The following is a 20,869-nucleotide window of genomic DNA, read 5'->3' on the forward strand; positions in this document are numbered from 1 at the left end:
AAGAAGGGAACGGGAAAAGTAAAAGAATAAGAGAGGTGCACAGACGGAGATGAGCACCATTAGCGGTGGAGAGTGTGTGCTCCTTTTCGATTTCTGTGGTAACCGCTTCTTCCTGGAAGCTCATGCACGCCCATCTGGATTTCCAATTACCCACAATCCCTTGTGACCCCACCGGCCGCGTGTAGAGAATGATGTTATTTCCTGACCTGACAAATACAAAACACACTCCTGCACACTCCCTGTGTACATCTACATAAACACACGTACAAAATACATAAACACGAAGACGCACAAGTCCTACACACACAGCCAGGCCTTCAGTCATCCCACAGTCAGACTCCACCCTGCTCCTTTCCTCCATCTTACCCAGCATAAGAAATATCCTTTGACATTTTCTTTATGTATCACAAATCTTATAAACCATTTCAATAGTTCATTTAGGTAAATAGGTTATTGGTAGTTTGCTTACATTGTTTCACATATTTATTTTTTTATATAAAATTTGGATTATAATTTATAATCATATTTAAAGCAGCTTTACCTTTAGCTTTAGTCACATGTTTGGTTGTGATCAAAGCTTTGTGCGCGCTTTGTCCTTTTTCGTGTCCCATATTCAGTTAGCTTGACCAACTTTCTTTGTCCAGTTGGCAGCACTTTGGGAGGAAAATATCCAGCAGGCATTATCTTCTTTGACAGACTCTCTATTATGTCCCCCATCTGGAAGTTGAATTTTTTCCAGCGCCAAAGCTTAACTGTCTTTAAATCACGTCCATTAAAGTGAATTGCCACTGTGTAGCTGTGCAGTCATTTCTGCAAATGCCACTTTTGTGACCACCGTGACCGCTGCAGTGTGTGTAGGTGTTGTGCTCACGTGCACCGGGAAAGGCTTCAGCTTGTGTGTGGTCGTGCTGTTTCACTGCTTGGCTTTTCTTGAACATGGAGGTCACATAGATGCTGGAAAAGGCTGAACAGTCGCTGAACCTCCCGGGAATGCTTTGGACTTAAAGCGAGAGCGGCGAGCAGCGTGGCGAGGAACAATTGGTGAGCTGAAGATAAACATCCAAACTGATTTTCTCAAGGAAATCGTGTTGTTCGCTCGTCTTTTCTGCTCTGTTCTACATTGTTGTGGAGTTGTGAGCAGAATGTTGTGGTTGTAGCGATGAGAAGATTGGATCCTCTACCAGTGATAAATCTCTCTGGGGCCAGAGGTCAAGTTGCTCTCTCCTGTAAATCTACTCACTGGCATGTTTTCATTACCAACACCAACATATCCCCCATATCCCCCAGACGGTCTATGTGTGTGTGTGTGTGTGTGTGTGTGTGTGTGTGTGTGTGTGTGTGTGTGTGTGTGTGTGTGTGTGTGTGTGTGTGTGTGTGTGTGTGTGTTGTGCGTATATGTGTAGTGGCCTTGGCTGCAGGCTGGACTGTAAGTATTAGCCAAGGCTGGCACCGATGAGTTCCTACTTAAATCATACACAGCCACACACACACACACACACACACACACACACACACACACTCACACACAGCTGTGTCTCCGAGGTGCTTGTGGATGATTTAACAAAGTCCTCATCACTGCCTCATCAGGTATGGACTCTGTGTGTGTGTGTGTGTGTGTGTGTGTGTGTGTGTGTGTGTGTGTGTGTGTGTGTGTGTGTGTGTGTGTGTGTGTGGGGGAGCAGTTGGTCTGTTGCAGGATAGATTTACTGCTGGCTGGTCTGAGCTCAGCTAAATCACTTCAACCACTTATCCAGGAGTTATTGCGCATAAATTCCCACTCTGTGCCCCCGTGTTCCCTGTGCTTTTTATTTTTTTTTATAATTCACGTTCAAGTGTAAGTTTTTATGCAGTGTATTTTCCACTGAATATTTGTTTTCCACATACATTCATATCGCGGCAGCTTGTGCTTTTACTTACTTTTATGCTGTTGGCATATGAGTGAAGAGGACATGCCATGCCTGTCAATATTGGGATTTGAAAATAGGAGACCTTTAAGAGTGGTGGGACCAAACCTTATTGGTCCCACCACTCTTACCAGTATCCACATACCCCTTAAATTTTAACAAGGCGACACACAGTCAGTCCTAAAATCACCGCTTGGCAGCCGCTTTCTTTGAAATATCAGAGCAGCACAGATTGGTTGAACTAGTTCGTACGTAAAGCGACTACAGTGAAAGTGCAATGCTGTCCACGTCCCTGCATTATATAAACGAAAACACAATAGGACATAAATTTAGCGCTTGCTTTATTTACTTATTTACTTTATTTATCACTTGCACATTGTGCTTCAGTCGTGATTTTGAGAGGCTCCTGGCGAGAGACGTTTGGTAAAAGACAGTGATTTCAAAAATGGATGGGAGAGATGGGATGAATGCAGTCGTTGGTGGGGCATGTTTCTGCACCTCTCCTGTGCGAATGCGTGAATATACTAAAGAAAAAGCATTTCACCTGTTTGTGGCTTGTCAAGCATCCAAATGAGGCTCTCTCAAATGAAGGACCCATTAGTTTTAATATATTGGCTTGAATTTTTAATGACAGCTCTGCCACCGTTTTCGTGGTTAACTGACTGGCTGCATTGCAAAGCCTCAGTCCGTAGGGTTGTGAGACTTGCCAATTGTCAAATGACGGGTTTGATTTTGAAATACTATGTACTCGAGAATGTAAAGGTAATGTTATGTTGTATGCCCTCCACGTTTCTGCACTAGAAGAGGGTAAATGTTGTAATTCAGTCTACAGTCCAGTCTGCAAAATTAATTTGAGTGCTGAGAGAACTTGTGGACCTCCTGGGAGACAGTGTAGACGTAGACACCCCCCAGTCTGGAGCACAGCGATCACTGCAGCCTCCAGCAGACACGGTCAGTTCACTGACATTATATTGTGCGCGCGTGTGTGTGTGTGTGTGTGTGTGTGTGTGTGTGTGTGTGTGTGTGTGTGTGTGTGTGTGTGTGTGTGTGTGTGTGTGTGTGTGTGTGTGTGTGAATGAGTGTGTGTAAGTAGGGGATTAACTGTCTATAACTTTGTGGTTTCCTGTTTAGTCTCAGTTTATGACCGTCTGGAAGAGGACAGCATTTGCAAAGATCAACCATACACACACACACACACACACACACACACACACACACACACACACACACACACACACACACACACACACACACACTTAAACCCAAATGTCTCTCCCTCTTCGTTTCTGTGATGAGTGTGTGGCCGTCTGGAAAAACATTTGGGTCGCTTGATTTCATGAAATGGGTTGCAATTGCAATTACAAGCAGATACTTGGATTCAGTACAGTGCTTTGAAAAAATGTAATTGTTATTATATGAGTCCTTACATTGAAAGTACTAATTACAGTAATTATCATAACTTTCAAATTAAAACAGTTAAAATCAAATCTGATTTAGCATTGCTTGTAGTTGTAGTGAATACGGTCTAATGTGCATTATATTATAACATATATTATAACGGCCATCTTTGCTGTCCTCAGTATGCCTGCTTCTGTCTTCTTTGTATATTATAAAAGCAGTTTATAAAGATCAGCCCAGGAGCAGACATGGCACGTGGGATCGGGCAATAACAGGGAGGGAGAATTTAATTGAAATAGAGACAAGGGAAGTGAGATGGGCCGTTGCCCTGACCCTTCCGATCAGCCCACATTCCCGCTCTGTCTCTTTCATGAGCCCTTTCTGCCTTTATTTTCTTTGTATAATAAGTCATTCATTGCCGTCTTCCAAGGCAGGGTGACTGACCGTGTGCTTGCATTTTCCTTTGGAGCTTCATTGCTGATGGGAACGCACACACACACAGACACAGACACAGCCACACACACACACACACACACTCACTCACTCACTCACTCACTCCTGGGGCAGGAAGTCCTTGTGAGAGCAGGATGTTGACTTAGTTTTCATTACAGCTCTCCCTGAACCCCACGAGGCGGACAGACAGGCGGCCAACAGATGTAAAACCAGAGATACTGACAGGGAAACAAACGTATAGATTAATGTACATTTCATGAAATAAGCTTGAAATTCAGTGTGATGCTTCAGGAGACAATGACAGCGACACATAAATAGTCTTTTCTATACTGCCTTCCCAAAATGCAAGAATCATAGAGCACTCATCATTGCTGAAGCTGTAAACATAGAGACGTCGAGTCCCCAGATTCAGTCCGTCCATATCATTTTCTCACCATGACATTTGAGGCTGATATTTCTGTGTGAGCATGATAACATTCTGATGTTAGCATTTAGCTAAGCACCTCTGTTTTTAAGCACAGCCTTGGTGATTTATGGTGTACAAATCATTTCTGGCATTTCAGCAACTTGTTTTTGCTTAATTTAGAGTCAGTTTTAGTGATTAAAAGTGCACCTTTAAACTTTTAGTCTAAGATAAAGCAATAAACCACACACTGCCAGAGTTCAACTGTCCTTTATGAATGAATATTTAAAAAAAAAAAGAAAGAAAAATCAAACAAACAAAAGACCCCAAGGATTTCAGCACCAGTTGCAAACTAAGCGTGTAGCACAGATGATGTGATGACAAAATGTTTGAATGTGGAGGTTTGTATGGGTACAGAGACCGAACAAAAGAGCCGTCCATGATCAGCACATGTAATTTACCATCTATTAGAAAAGTCATTCATTTATCCAACATGTCAGAACAAACTATGTTACCATAGAAACAACACGCAGCAACCAGGGAGCACTGACAGCCAAGCCGCTTGTGTGTGTGCGTGTGCGTACATGTACTAATATTAAACCTTATTGTTAGATGTGAGCTTTGCTGAACTTAAGCCATCAATAAATGTTATGACGAGCAGCAGCCAGGACAGGTCGACAGCGAGGTGCGTGCGCGTCACACCGCGCGTGTGATTTGATGAAGACGAAGGCTGATCACATGCTATATTTAAACCTTGCATTCGTGATCTTTAGAAAGACGGTGCCTGGCTTTATTTCCCTTTCACTCTATTCAGTTCAAGAAATGATTCTAATTTAAACTTCAATCAGTGGAAAAGTTTTGTCGTGACACTTCAGGAGTTATTCAAGAGTGTCTATCTTTAGGTGAGGAATTAGGCTTTCTCTTTATTAACTGATTAAGTTCAAATTGTGCGAATGTAAGGACTGATGTCAGGTGATGCTTTGTATAAATCATTCAGACAAAAGAGCTGACACATAATGCTCCAGATGACATGCCTATATAGATCCAAATATAATGTATATGTATTTTCAATGCAATAATCAATCTCAGAACCAGCTTACTATCATCTGACAACGATTTAACCTCTGGGCCAATGGTTCTGGCCTTCCTGTGGAACCAGTGGTTATCCAGATAAAGGATATCTAGGCCAAGACTCGGCCATCGTTCACAGTCCAGTTAACAACAACAGAGTTGAGAGATGATTCATCTCCATAAACAGGTGTCTGCATACGAATGCAAATAAAAAGCTAATAAAAAGCTAAATTGTCATCAGAGGATAGCCAATTCCGAGGTTGCATTTTGGCCTCTTTTCCTCATGGACTGTTTTCGTGCATGCAACCACAGCATGCTCAAATGTGATTGGTCAGTACCCCTCTGACTACAAATGGCCTACAGATGGCAACCAGATACCAAAATCTTGCCCTTTGCCTACATATTCTGCATTCATATGCAGGATTATGTGTTTGTCCTGGGTGCTGAGAGCAGCTGTGAGTGTTCAAAATGTCTTAATCCAGTTATTCTAAAGTCTTACAGTTTACTTAAATTGTTAAATTAAACCCCTTAAACTTGATCGTCCCTACCAAGCAATGAAAACACACTGTTTTCTTGAGAGCATGATTTAATACCTTGGTTAATTTCACTCAGGTCTTGAACTCTTTTGGTGATGTCATCCTTAATGATCAAGCTCTTTATCCAGAGAGTGCCTTGCTGTTTTTAAGCGCTCTGTTATCTCGGTATTTTCAGATAATTGTCTCGTTATTTCTGTCCTGTTTTGTGGTTGATGAGTTATGACTCAGGCTACCATCGCGGCCACCATCAGATGCTAAATTGGTCTTGAGAAAACTGTTTTTTCTTTATCTAATTGTTGCAAAAAAAGTTTGATATGTTAAGATAATAAGATAATTATGTTCAGATCGCAAGACTCCAGGATAAAAACAAAATTGGGAGATAAATAAGATTGCACCCACAATCAGCCTCCATATCTATGTTTGGCGATGGTGGGTCAATTTCTCTTGCTTATATTATTGTACCAACCATTTCTATTATTATTTCTGTGTTTGTGTGTGTGTGTGACTCATATTCTTTTACTGTTGCTTTGATGAGAAATAAGACGAGTGCGCTTGATATAATGTAGCCAAAGTGGACACCAAAGAAGGAGAAGGAGAACTAAGTTGGATAATTGATGATATTTTACTGTGGTCATGCTCAGACACAGACGGACATGATTATCAAGAAAACAAGTCTGCGTCTTTCATTGTCATTTGAAGGTTGATATCCGCAGATAACAACCTCATTAAGTCATGATCTGCCGAGTGTGGGAGCAGACACACCCACTGTTGGTTTCACCTGTACGAAGGCATTTTGAGTATGTCATTCACTGCTCGGGACATGCGTCAAATTCTTCTACCCTTGTTAAACTGTTAAAATCTCATTTCCTGGATTGCTTTGTTTGTGAAACTTGGAGGTAGAAGAGAAATCACATTTCAGGTGTTTAGAGCACATCTGAGCTAACAAAGCAGATTAGTTTTCTTGGAGAGACCCTCACAAAGCTGAGGATGAGCCCAGGACTGATTAGTGTTTATATTGTTTGTTGGTGTAAATCCGGTTCTATCAAAAGTGGTGTATTAGTCTGGAAATTCATTTGAGTGTGAGGTGTGTGTGTGCTTATTGTACTTGTTCATTGCTGTCTGTGTAGTAGATTGTCTGAAACATATATGTGGATGCGTATTTCTGCATGTGTGTGTCTCACTGTTTTGCATCTGTGTTTTTATGCACAAATACACACACACACTCTTCTGTATGTAAAGGCTGTGTGTGTGTTTGTGCATGTGAGAGAGAGTATACAGGATTATCGCAGTCTCATCCCTCATTCCTCCCCTGGCCCTGACCCTTTTAAACAACACTCTATCTTTCTCTGGGAATCCCTCCATCCATCTCCATCAATCTTTCCATCTTTTTCTCCATCCATCTCTTTCTCTATCTCTGTCTCTTTCTCTCTCACCCCCCAACCACTCAGGACGGAGGGGGAGATAGAGAGATGCACGGAGAGAGCGATACAGAGAGAGATGATCCTGTCTTTTTCAACCTTCTTCTTATTCCATCAAGCATACATCTAGCCTCAAAACTCAACAATAACACATCCATCACACACACACACACACACACACACACACACACACACACACACACACACACACACACACACACACACACACACACAAACACACACACAAGCACACACAGAGCAGGGCAAGCAGTGCAGAGTCATCGTCTACCATGACAGAGAAAGCAAATAAAGTTTTATTCATAATGTAATAAGAAGCCTTCATACGATAAAAAGAATTTGCTGTCATCTCGAATCTTGTGGAAATCCGCTCATATGCGGACATTCTCTCCTTAAATGAAGATTTAATATCCATATCCATATCTTATTGTTCTTACCACGGTGATGAGTAGCATGCTTCAATGTTGTCACTTTTGTAAACACTACATGTATGTAACCACAGCTCAGGCATATTGCGCATTGTTTAATGTTGCATTTCTCCCCTCGACTGCTCAACATTGTTCTTAAGACACTCGAGCTGACGGATTTGATGTTGAAAATTTGTGTTTCATGGTCACATGAAGACACAAAGAGACGGGAGAGATTCATAGGTTCACTGTCTTGGTTGAGCAGATGTGTATGTGTTTACAGTCATATAATAACAGGTGACAGCAGAGCTGAGTACAGGTGCTGATGAAGGCCACAAAATGTAACAGGAAGCTCCAGAAAGAACAACCAAGTCACTGATCCTTGTGACAAGGTCAAGGTCGAACCTTCAACCTAGGTTTGGTTGATGCTTAATGTGTTTTAATTATGTAATTTCAAGGCAATCTGACAGTTTTGGGTGTGACTATTTTCTGAAGATATTTGCAAACCTGAACATTTTTAGAAAGAAAATGAATAGTAATTAAATAGGAGCCAGCATGTAAATGCAGCTGCTGTTCATTCCACTCAGCTACATCAAGCCTTACTACTACAATACTAAGAAAACACATGATGCGTCAAGTTTGCCATGTAAAAAAACAACAAACAAACAAACAAAACAATTCCAGTGACATATTAGTGTTATATTCTGTAAATAAACTGCCCATCTTTCCCAGGGATGTTGCCTACATATCAGTGTTGGGCTGTTGAAACAACTCCTCTGGCAGTGACATTGCCCAGCTGTCATTGGGTGTACTTATACATTTTGACAGTATTATAATTTAGAGCCTGTATGGCAGAAAATCCTCTGAGACGTTTGGTTAACAGAGCGTAGACGGGGGATAGAGAGGCCAACAGACAGACAGACAGACACACAGACAGACAGACAGGTTAGCATGGTTATCAGAGCAGAGAGAAAAGAATGGAAGGTGATGAACCTGAGTAGGTGCTTGTGTGTGTGTGTGTGTGTGTGTGTGTGTGTGTGTGTGTGTGTGTGTGTGTGTGTGTGTGTGTGTGTGTGTGTGTGTGTGTGTGTGTGTGTGTGTGTTTGTGCGTGTGTGTATGTGTGTGGCAGCCGTAGGCAGACAGTCATTGTGTCCTTGTCATTCAGTGAATCTGAAATCTGAACCCTGTCTTTAGCCAGAACTCTCCGTTTCTCTCTTATCTCACCTCATTGTCCAGCATGAAAGGCACGAGAGAAAAAGTGTTATCTGGAGCCAAAGTCAGAGTCGCACACTCGATCGGATTCTCCCGAGAAAAATTCAGATGTGAAGAAGTTGCTATGACGGCCAGCTGAGTCTGGGTGAAACGCTTAGTCCCACCTAATTTTAGCTGGGTGACGTCTGTTGAGCAGCCTGTTTTCAGATAATTGCTGCCCACATCGCCAGCTTCTTCAGCAACAACTCTTGTCTTGTGCTCACTGATGGCTGTTTCTTCAGGCTGGAGGAAACAACTGAACCAATCAGGGATTTGTTGGGAGTTTTAAGAATGTCATCTTCATGTGAGTGGCCACAATAATGGCGTGTGGATGCGATTGATGAAGCTATTCAGGTTGTTGGAAGTCAACCTGCAGAAATAACAATGACATGACAAATATTAAGTTAACTGTTCTGGGAACTGATGAGCAGCTTCTATATTGACAGAAAATTATGTCATTGGGACAGATATGCTTGCACTACCTACGAGTCTATAAGACTGGGCAGTCTTTGAGCTAATTCTAATGTCTGCATAGTCACAATGATAATGCTAACATGCTGAAGTATAGCAGGTATAATGTTTATTATGTTTGCCATCGAAGTTTAGCATGTTGGCATGCTAATTAGCACTAAACACAAAGTACAGCTGGTGCTGATGGATGTCATAGTTTTTCAAGTATTTGGTCATAAACCAAAGTACTGGACAAATTACAATTTTGACCTGATTGTGATGCTGCTTGAAAAGTTATTAGAATTAATCCAGAGACATGAATGTCTGTACTCAGTTTTATGGAGATTCATCCATCCATTGGTGAGGCTTTTTAATCAAAGAGTCCGGGGATTTCCAAAGTCCGCAAACTCCATCCTCTTGGCACCATGAATGTCTCTGCAAATTTAATGGCAGTCCATGTAATGGTTGAGAATGAAACATAATGTCAGACTCAGTAATGAGATGAAATGACAGTATAGTCTGATTAGGCTCCAAATGAATTGAGCAACCTGGAATGTCTTTGGAAGACAGACAGAATTCAGAAGTACAATATGAAGTGATGCAATCAGCTGCTCCTTCAGGGATCAATAGAATTCAATGCATGTCTCAGGAAAAGGAAATGAGATGTGTGTAAAGTTGTAAAGGAATAGGAAAAGTGTTACGTGAGATTTTAAGGCTGCGCTCAAAATTCCCAGCGAGATTGAAAGAGATGGAGCTGGCGCAAACCAAAACGTATGGTTACACTCGGAACAAATGAAGTTCCCTTTTGAATCCCTTGTGATTCTGCGAATCAGACATGCCGAGCTGATATGAGGCTTAAGGTATTAGCCGTCCCAAATCAAGGTAAAATGACACTATTAGAGATTGCACACTTTCCCACACACATTTGTGTCTGGTTGCAGACTCTTCCAGGTTGTGGATCAAAACCCAGGAATAAGCAGGATGTTGGCTTGGTTTTCTGGCAGAAGCAGGAGGCAGTAGTTAGAAACAGTGTGGAGAAGCACCATGAAAAATATGCTCATCAAAGCAACTGTTTTGATCTTGTATTAAGGCCTTAACTAAGATCCTTTTTCTGCTGAAGTCTGGCTACAGGATTTCCTGTGGTGGCAACATGTCAACAAGATGTTGCACACTTTGTTTGCTTTTGTAAAAGGTGCATGAGGGAATAGATCCAGTATGGGTGCTGCAGGCTGTTGCTTTCTTTTAAAGCTTTATCTTTTGCCTGCTGTCACTGTTCAAATTGGGAATAAAATGAGCAAAAGAGCGCAGTGAAAAGAGTTCAACCTGCTCTCCAATGACTGGAGTCTTTGAGATGGGGACCAAATATCAGACTTGAAATCTTGTGGCAAAAACTGCTACAATGAAAAGATGGAACTGAAAGACGATTGATACAGCTTGAATAAAAACAGTGTTATTAGCATTACAATGTTCAAGCTGAGGGCCAGGGAGTACTTTTACTGAGACTACTTCTTTTTAAGATAGAGCTGAAAATTATCTCTTGATTTTTGTGGTGGAGGTGTGACTATAGTCTTGTCTATACTGTCTGTTGGGTAACATGGGAAGTGATATTAAATGGCAACACATTAACAGAAAACTCTGTGTGATATCTTAATTTGACGTGTGTGTTATGTATATTGTCAGGTCTGAGGTCAGCTGCCCTGCTCACTGCGGTCGACTGATATCTAACCCACTTAATGTGTGACTCCAACACAAACACACAGAAGCACAGCCTGAATATGGTGTCAGCTTCTCCAGCTAACTTGTCCTCCTCCCTGTAAACAACTGGAGCTTTTATTGCCACAATCGCCTTCAATTGCCACCATTAAAAGTATGCTGGATTAGCTTTTAGCACTCCTGATTTACTGTGTGCACACAGATGTGCAGACAAGTATCACTGGGTCACTTTGATACTGAAGGAAACTTAAAAACGTGATAGTTTTCAGGCAAGTTTTTCACTTATGAGGAGATACTGATAACCTTGGAAAGTATCAGTCACTCTGAATCTAACAAAAAAGTGTCATGTCTGTATGTCCAAATTTGACTGAGTTACAACTCAGAGAAGGAGTGTGATTTTTGTATTCTGGCAATCAGGTGCTGAAGGTTGTAAAGTACCTTAATTACTCCCATGAACTGTGTGTCACTGCCACTTGTGCTGCTCCAGCTGTTGGTGAGCGAACCAAATCAGCAGGCCAGACGACAATAACTAACTTCCCACTGTTTTCAACACCGGAATGACGAAAGTGTGACCTTTATTTCATCAGATGCTTGATTTTCTTCACCAGCCACCTGTGATTCTTGCCTCCATATCATTGTAGATGCGTAGTTTAGTGGTTAACTGTTGCTTTTTTGGTTAACTACAGTGCCTTTGAAGTAAGCACATGCACCTCAATAACAAATAATCTCCCAAAGAAGGCAAAATGCTATACAGGGCTGCAGAAGTGTTTGTTAATTCTCACTGGCTGCTGCACTGCGGGTGACCCTGAAATGATATGAGTCAGTGTTACTATGAAAAGTATTTATTAATGCAGTCTTAAGTGTAAATCTGCTCTATAATGAATTAGTAATGGGCACAATTAGAGAAGTGTAGCTGCTACGCATTTTTGTCATAACCCAGTGAGAGCTTTCCCTTCGTGCAAACACTGTTATGGAGATCTGGGCTCCGTCAGTGGTGCATTTCCTCAGATATCAGTACTGAGACATTTGGAAGCATATTAGACTGAGTGTGTATATGATATGTTGTGACGAGCTGTGTGAGAATGTGTACACATGTGCGAGAGAGACTCTGGGTGTCTCAGATGTTCTTCACAGTTCATCAGTGTTGACACCTGGCCAAACAGCTGGACTCATCTGGACACACACCCACGCACACACACATAAACACACACACCGTCTACACTCTCACAAGTGCTTCCCCTCGGTACATCTCTCCTTCTATCTGATCTTTCCTTCCTGTCTCGTCTCCTTTGTGTACAGTTATTATACATCCATTTGCCTCTGTTGTGTTTCTTTGCACATGTTCTTTAGCTATAAAAGCTGGTGACCTTAAACCAGGACTGGGATGTGTGACGCAACACGGTACGTGCATGTGTTTGCCAGACAGGAAATGTGAACCATGTGAGCAGTATGTTGAACATTCCAGTACTTTAAGTCCAACAAGCTTGCCATTGACTCTGAGACTAATGTGCATTTACTATGGGAACAACAGAGAGGAGTCCCGCCTGGAAGCTGGGAAAAAACCCAGTCTCATGGTGCACGTGTGTGGTTTGTTTAGTGCTCTCTGGCTCCTGAAGTGACATATATTTCCTCTTTGGATAACACCAGCTGTATGGCTAGCTGGCATACGTTAGCATGTGCACATACTGCGCAGGTGCTTTCCACTGTGATACATTTATCATACTAGTCTATAGCAGGTAGAGCTGAAATGATCAGCTGATTGATCGACTGGTCTCCAGAAAGCTATTTTCATAATTCATTGAATCGATGAAGTCATTTTTTGAGCATAACTGCCAAAAGTTCACTGGTTCAGTTTCTCAAATACAAATATTTGCTTGTCTTCTGTGACAGTGAACTGAATATCTTCAAGTGTTGGACTGTAATTTGGACACAACACGCTACTTGAATATCAACTTTGGGAAACTGTGATGGGCCCTTTTCCCTATTTTCTGATGTTTTGTAATGCAAATGATGAATCAGTTTGGAAACCAAGTGGCAAATAATGAAAGTTATCATTAGTTGCAGCCCTAATAGCAAGTACAGCCATTGTGGCCCACCAGCAGAATGTTTTCCATGGATGGTGGGAGTTCCACCCTGCTTATAGTACCTCAGTGAACCCCTCAGGGCTGTAGCACACTCCCCTCAGCTGTAGTCATATGGCTCCAGGAGTTTACTATATGGCTATTTTTCTTATGGAATTTGGGAATATGATATGAAGCTCTACTTCAATGCATTCTGGGAGATTTTTTTGTTTCATACCATGGCCGCCCATAAGGGCACAAGAGAGGAAAACAAAGCAGTGTTTGCATAGTATACATTTATTAATGGCTTCCAACAATATCCTGGAAAAAAAAAAAATCTGTACTATTCAGTGTTTTCCATAATATATGTCATCTCCAAGTTTAGTTTTGGTTCTAGCAATGAAAAATATCCATGTACAGGAAAAGAGAAAAAAAAAAATAAATGCTTGAGCAACATAATGCAAATTAATACTCCTGATATAGTAGGAATACACTGCCCAAATTCTGCAAGCTGAAACCTGGCCAAAAAAACGCTCTCTGTGTGCTTCTTTTATCCAAAGATAAAGTGAGTATGGCTCCTGCTATCTGTGGGGGGTAAATGATGTTAACTGCATTAGACTGTACCTAAAATACACCCAGATTAACTAACTTGGACGGTATAAAAAACTACCCTCCCCCTCATGTTCCGTTCTAATTACTCATAACCGCAGTACAACAGACATGCAAACGTTAGCTGGCTCATTCTGAACCAGACTACACAGAGAAAACTGTTTTTTTTAATGATTTGAAATATGAAACCTGTATGCAAAGCAGGATGTGCTGGATGTTCCTAATAACCCCTACTGTGCTGCATTTTGGCACTTTAACACGTCTTTGCTTTGAAGAAGAAAGCCTGCCTGACCTCATTAGAACAGCTCTGAATGGACTTGAACCTGTGATTAGCGATGGTCTGACTGCACGGTATGTGCGGTTGGTGAACGCTAAACTTTCTGTGTGTGTTCATATGTCACCTTTTTACGTGAGTCTTTCAGGTTTTCATTGGATTTAAAGGAGTTGTCTGACATTTTTGGTAATATCTTGCTTTCAAATTTGCAGCTAAATGAGAAGATGTCAACTTTATCTGTTTGTCAAATATAAATATTTCCCAAAGTATCAGATCTTCAAACACTCCAGAAAGAGGAGAACTACTGCATCTACAGTCTGTTTACATGTATCAGTACTAATACATGTTTCAGGGTCTTTATGGAATTGCCTGTGTGTTTTCTTTCCAGGACTGTTCCCGGCTGTGTTGAACCTGGCGTCCATGGCAGATATAACAGCTAATGCTACCTGTGGTGCATCGGGTCCAGAGATGTTCTGTAAGCTGGTGGAACATGTACCAGGCCAGCCTGTTAGAAACCCTCAGTGTCGCATCTGCAACCAAAGGAGCCCAAAACCATTTGGTAAGACAGATTCTCTCTCTCACACACACACACGCACAAGACTTATAGGCATGGTGATTACAATAATTAATCATGCTAGATTAGTTAATTAGACCCTGATAGGCCAGATGTTAACCAATCATTTTGTCTGAAGTGATAATTACTGAATGAACTGAGGAATCAATTGCAACATGACAAGATGACAATGCAAAATTAGCCTGCGATCATAATTCAAACTGCCAACTAGACAGTCAGTTATTTAGTCAATCAGTGTTGCATTTAACCGCTCAGCCAATCATACAACCGACCGATCAGGTTGTTGGTGAAGCAGACTGTTATTGAACTAGTAATCAGTGATTAGGAGGCCAACTAACCGCTCGGGTAGTCATCAGCCAGCCAGTCAGTCAGCTAGTGAGTCTGCTTAGCTGCTGCTGGCTTAGTTATCCTCCCAGACAGGAAGTTAGTCAGCCATGATGAGAGAAGAAGGGTTAAATACTCTGCTGCAGAAAGGGGAAGAGATAGGAGAGATGGGGAAAGCTTGAAGCAAGAAAGATGATCTAAGACTGTAACGGTTACTTTAAACACTTCTAAAATCTGAGATTAATTTGAGTCATCAGACTGACTTGCTTGCTGTTAAAGGAATAGTTCCACATTTCAGGAATATGCTCATTTGCCTTTTTACTATTAGATGTGATGATGGACACCACAGCCATATCTGTCCAACAGGAAGCTGGATGCAGGAGACGGTTAGCATAGCTGAGCATAAAAGCTGTGTACAAGGGAAACCAGCCTAGCTCTCCAAAGCTCAGTAAACAGCAGGTTGTGTCTCGTTTGTTAAACCCATTCAAAAACAAAGTGTAAAAATGACAAGTTTTGGTTTTATGGCGGGTTATGTGGACGATTTCCTAGCCAGCACGATGTCTTTGGGGAGTTGTGTTGTTATCATGACGCTGCCATGCAACCAGACCAGGAAGTAGCCCTGCACATCACCCCCCACGTAAAACCGCTGCTTGTCATTATTCATTTTTGTGTGAATTAAACAGTGTTAAATGTGCTAATTGCTGAGCTTCAGAGGTGCTAGTTGGCAGATTTTGGTACCTTTGAACAGAGCCAGACTCGCTGTTTGCAGCCTTCATGCTAAGCTAACAGATTTCTGCGTCCAGCTTCATATTTGAGTGGAACATCGAAGAGTATTTCCCAAAACTATTCCCTTCCAATTTTCTGGTTAACTGATTAATTGACTGATTTCTGGCTGACTGAATGAATACCAAATTTTTCACAGGAGTTCAGTAATTTGGTTGTCCTTTATTCACTTCCAATGCAAGAAATCTGTTTTCTGTCTCTTCTGCCTGAGAAGGAGATAAGACTCAAAGAGAGAGGAGAGAAATTACCAAAGGATATATAGGTCCCTCTATTCGGCTGGTGATGGATGCCGTGGTTTTTAACAGAAATGTCACACATAAGTAGTCTGGTGACTGACAGCTGCAAATCAACCTGAAACATCACATCTAAAAATAAAAATACTCTCTTGCATACATGCAGACACCCAAACAGCCCACACACCCTTGAAAGTTCTGCACAGTGACCTTTGACATATAATAAACTAATAATGTGTTTTATCTGCCTGCTCCATTAAAGCTACTGTGTTTGCACTCGTAACTGCAGCCAAAAGTAGATTCTGCAAATAGGATAACGTGTTTTTGATTCAGAAGTGAAATAAAATCATCTGAAATGGAAAGGAAATCTATTATTCTTTCTTTCACAAGGAAAATGTGCTTTTGATATCTGGCCTTGAATGGTTGAAATGCCCGAATTGTAGAGAAAGAGTGGTGAAGAACATTTTCCCCTTAGAACAACACTGGACCCAAGACCAAAATGAATTTTACATGTTTAAAATTTGAATAGAGTAACTTTTCCTCTCTCCGTGTGTGTGTTTGTGTGTGTGTGTGTGTGTGTGTGTGTGTGTGTGTGTGTGTGTGTGTGTGTGTGTGTGTGTCTGTGTGTCTGTGTGTCTGTGTGTGCGCGCATGCAGAACATCATCCCATTGAATATGCCATAGATGGGACCAACCGGTGGTGGCAAAGTCCCTCTATCAAGAATGGAATGGAGTACCACTATGTGACTCTCACACTGGACTTGAAACAGGTACACACACACACACACACACACACACACACACGCACACACATACACACACTTGAGATACAAAACTTGTGAGGATGAATTGCTCAGAATTGGTCTTCTGAGTTTCAAACACTCGCTCCCTGTAGCACTAAAAGGTGGCTGTATGTATGAGTCCTTCTTCACAGAGAGCGATAGCCATGGTCGGCTAGGATTTATGATGGTCGCAAAGGATTTTAATGGCGACTTGTCATAATTGGAATCCACTGTGACCGGCATGAATCAAACCCGGCCACGGCCTCCATTCTGTGCAAAGAGGCAGACGACAAACAAGGTTCATTTATCAGAATTGAAAACATGAATAACTTAGATTTGTTGTGCAGTTTTGGTCTGTGCATTAAACAACAGCTGCCAAAGCACCATTAGGAAAATAAAACTATGTAATAATATAGAAATAATATAATGAAATGGCTTTTGGATGTGAAGATTTCTACTTTTTTCTTTATTCTTAAAGGTGCAATAGGTAAGAATTTTAGTTTAAAACAGTCCATAATTAACTAAAATTAAACAGAATGTGACAAAATAACAGTTCTGACGCTGAGCTCAAAGACGTCTGTATCTTTATGTTGTAGAGATACTGTAGTTAGCATGCTAACTGGCTAGCCCCAGCCTGCCCTATCCCTTAATGTACCTCAAGAGGTGATTGTCTGATAGTATAGCCCCCTGGAGCTTCAGCTGGAAGATGTATCTGTACAGCGAGTTTGCTCTGTTTCACAAGCTCTCTTAGCTCTCCTTAATCTAATTAATAAACAAAATAAACCTCATCATGAAATGTCATGAAAGGAAACATTCTTACCATCATTCTTACCTAATGCACCCGTTAGACACACTTTCTTCAATCTGGACAGAAACCAAATCAAACTCAGACAAGCCATCCTGGTTTGTCTTGCCACTGTTTCAACCATCACCAACTCTGTTTGACTTGAATCTTTAATTCCCTAAAATCTAACCCCTAGTAAGATGTGAAAATGTTCTGTCTGTACATGCTGCTGATGCTCGACCTTCGTCTTCCTCCTCTCCTTTACAAAGATCATGAACACACCAGGCAACATGTTGTCAGGTTTCGTTGTATATGCAATTAGAGCAATTAGTCATTTAAATGTGCAGCGCACAGCCCTTTAAAAGCCGCGTCTTTGTTTTGTCATCCAAGGAATTAAGATACTATTATCTCAGCAGTGCTGGAACGAGTTGAACCGGCTTTGCTATCAATCATTTCATAAGCATGTGTGTCACTCTTTAAATAATTGGGTTTCCATTTTTGATTTGGAAAGCTTGGCAGGAGTCTCGATGATTGAGGGGCTGTGCACTGGCATGGGATGATTTAGGACATCTAGTTTCGTTCAGAAGTGTGATTAAACAGATTACACCGCCAGATTATAATTATTTAGATGTCAGGAGACTAAAACTAATGAGGCGGAGAGACTTTAGGAGGTTCATTTGGAGAAGCCTATCAGAAATAGCTCTAAAGGTTAAAAACAGATTAAATTTAGATTAATAGCGAAAGAACAATATTCTACAGAAGTGCCATGATATGAAAACAAAGAATGAAGCATTAATGAAACCAAGTCCACAAATTAGCAGCTGCTACTTAGACATAAACATGAATATTGGTGAAGCCGAATGTGTGTTCACTTTATGACAGTTTAGTCAACTCTGTGCTCTCAGTGAATCAAGGCTCGTACTTTGCTGTCGGAGGGCTGTGAGATGGACAAGATCTTTGTAACTCCCCCATCTTTTCTGTCTCTGCACTGCAGAGATGCCTCAAATTGTTCAAAAAATAGAGTTACAAAAGAGATCTGGGGTAAAAATGAAGATGGAACAGGGACGAGGAGAATGGAAGACACACACCGAGAAATGAAAACATAAGACCATGCCAAAGTGAAAGTAAACAGGACACAGAGCCACAGCGAAAAGAGAATTACATTTTAGTTCATTAAAGGAAAAGAAGGCTAACAAAGATGTGACTGAGTGAATAAGAGGCAAATTGTAAAGCACTTTGGATAAAATTGGAATGTGAATTCAGTCCATTTACCAGTCCATTATTGTTGTGTAACACCATTTTATTGGCTTTCTTTGTCAAGAAATAAACATATTACTTTGTGTTACCTAAAAGCTAAAAGCCAAAACCTGAAGCTGCCGTTTTAACATCACAACTGGCTCTCACTGACTGTCTCTCCACATTGTGGTGAGACCAGCAAGCACATCTGAAGTGACTCATCACTTTGCGGACTTGATAAAAGTCCATAAAAAGGACAGAATCCGCCAGAATCAGACAAATCTGAGGCTATGATCGTCCCCTCCTCCTGTATGGCCATCGGTTTATACTACATCAATAAGTTAAACACACAAAGACGGCTCATTGGCCGTTGCCGGATGTCACAGAGTGATTCTGCTGCGGCCAGTTCAGCGTGTGGGAGTAAACAAAACAGAAATTAAGATGATTCTAATAAAAGAAAGATTTGATTTTTATTTGATTCACACTAATGTAACAAGTGAATATTGGAACATTTCAGGTCGGCCTCATATTATTCAAATGGAATTGAATTGAACTTAGAGGTGGAGAGAGAGAAGGGAAAAATAGTGCGAGGTGAAACTGAGGTGAGCTTTATTTATTTCATTATTTTCCTGCCGGCACATGCGTCCAATGTAATTACATCTCTGGACAGGAAGTGGAGCAGCAGCCATCTTGAAATGTTAATGACTTCAGGCCCATCAATCACACTCTCCACCACCGTGGTGTGGCTGCAGAATATATATACACTCCTAAATGGTCTCACAAACACGCGCTGGCTCGAACACACACACACGATTTCGCACCTTGTGCTGGATGCTGGAGTGGTACAGCCACTGAATTCATCTGCCTACATGCACACCTCCTCAATCACTCACTTCTGACCTCAATATTAGTTTGGAGAGCAGGCTTGCACACACACACACACACACACACACACACACAGACACACACACACACACACACACACACACACACACACACAGACACCAAAGCTATCCTTGCATTTACTCAAAGTCAAATTTACGTTGAGCCGCATATAAAAATGAATGGAATAATCGCTGACAGCTGGATGAGGGATAAACAGAGTGAACGTAGAAAAAGAATCTTCTTCTTGCTCCACTTGTCATGAGCAGGTTCGTTAAAAGCTTTTTAATAGCAGTGTAGTTCTTCTCAGTGACCACCGACTGGGCTGGCTCAGCTTTAACAGTCATCTTCATGTAATGGCTGCGTTTGATGTGTCCATGACATTGTATTATGAGCATTTATATCAGAGCAAAAGCTGTCCATCTCAAGACAAAGTAATCATCGCCAGTTTTTTCATTGGACTAAATGCCCCTCTCTTATTGTACATTGCCAAATTTGCTGTTTCCCCCATGAAAAACAAATGATTTTCAGGATTATCAGTTTACTGTAGTCAGTCATTCACTCAGTCTACCATTTAAGACATGATGCAGGGCTCTGTTTAAAGAGTGAGGTGGACTGCAGATGAGATAGTGAGGTGATTAATAAATAGCCTCTCAGCCAGTCACATCTCTGGTCTCGTCAGTCTGAAACAGCTGTGCCAATCACAGCGACGCATGAAGACCACAGCTCAACAAACAGAGATGCTTGGCAGGATGTTTTTGTAGCAGCTGATTAGAACAATGGCAGTAGAAATAAATAATGGGATAAAAAGTTTGGTCAGGTTGTTTATATGGTCACAGTTCAGTGCTTTTTCAGTCTCACTTCTGCTCTGTCTCATCATGACTGTAATGCATTCCAAGAATAAAACATGAAAACGCTGGAAAAACTGCAGGAAAAGGAGGAAAAAGTTGGACAGGAGGTCATGACACGCGGGCAGTACGAGGAGTTAGACCTGACCAGCCTGCCCCAAAATACCAAACAGAAGGACAAAGTGAATTTCAAGCTGCGTGCTGCTTGCACTTTTCAGTGTGCTGCCGTCAACACTGGGCCTCTAAATCTCATTTCTCTGAAAAGGAGAAAAGTCTTCTATTCGGACGGGGGGTGAGGGATGGGAAAACATGTCTTTTGTGTACTGCTCATGTCCAGATGTGGGTCGGCTCAGTGTGGAGTTGGTCATTGAGTAGTACAAGTACAAGCTTATACTTAGCATCTGTCAGTATACATTTATTGTGTCATACCATACATAATTATAGTTTTTATCAGCAGA

The 20,869-nt window shown here is 41.4% G+C and overlaps 1 protein-coding gene across 1 annotated transcript in view; it reads left to right on the forward strand.

Annotated features, from left to right (window-relative positions):
- lama2 (laminin, alpha 2) overlaps positions 1-20,869 on the forward strand; it is a 174,613-nt gene that overhangs the window by 19,762 nt on the left and 133,982 nt on the right. Inside the window, exons 2-3 of the mRNA XM_070988059.1 lie at positions 14,355-14,525; positions 16,537-16,649. Of these exons, the coding sequence (XP_070844160.1) occupies positions 14,355-14,525; positions 16,537-16,649 (284 nt within the window). The remainder of the gene's footprint in view (positions 1-14,354; positions 14,526-16,536; positions 16,650-20,869) is intronic.

Source organism: Chaetodon trifascialis, chromosome 19 (assembly GCF_039877785.1).
Source record: "Chaetodon trifascialis isolate fChaTrf1 chromosome 19, fChaTrf1.hap1, whole genome shotgun sequence".
Classification (NCBI taxonomy): Eukaryota; Metazoa; Chordata; class Actinopteri; order Chaetodontiformes; family Chaetodontidae; genus Chaetodon; species Chaetodon trifascialis.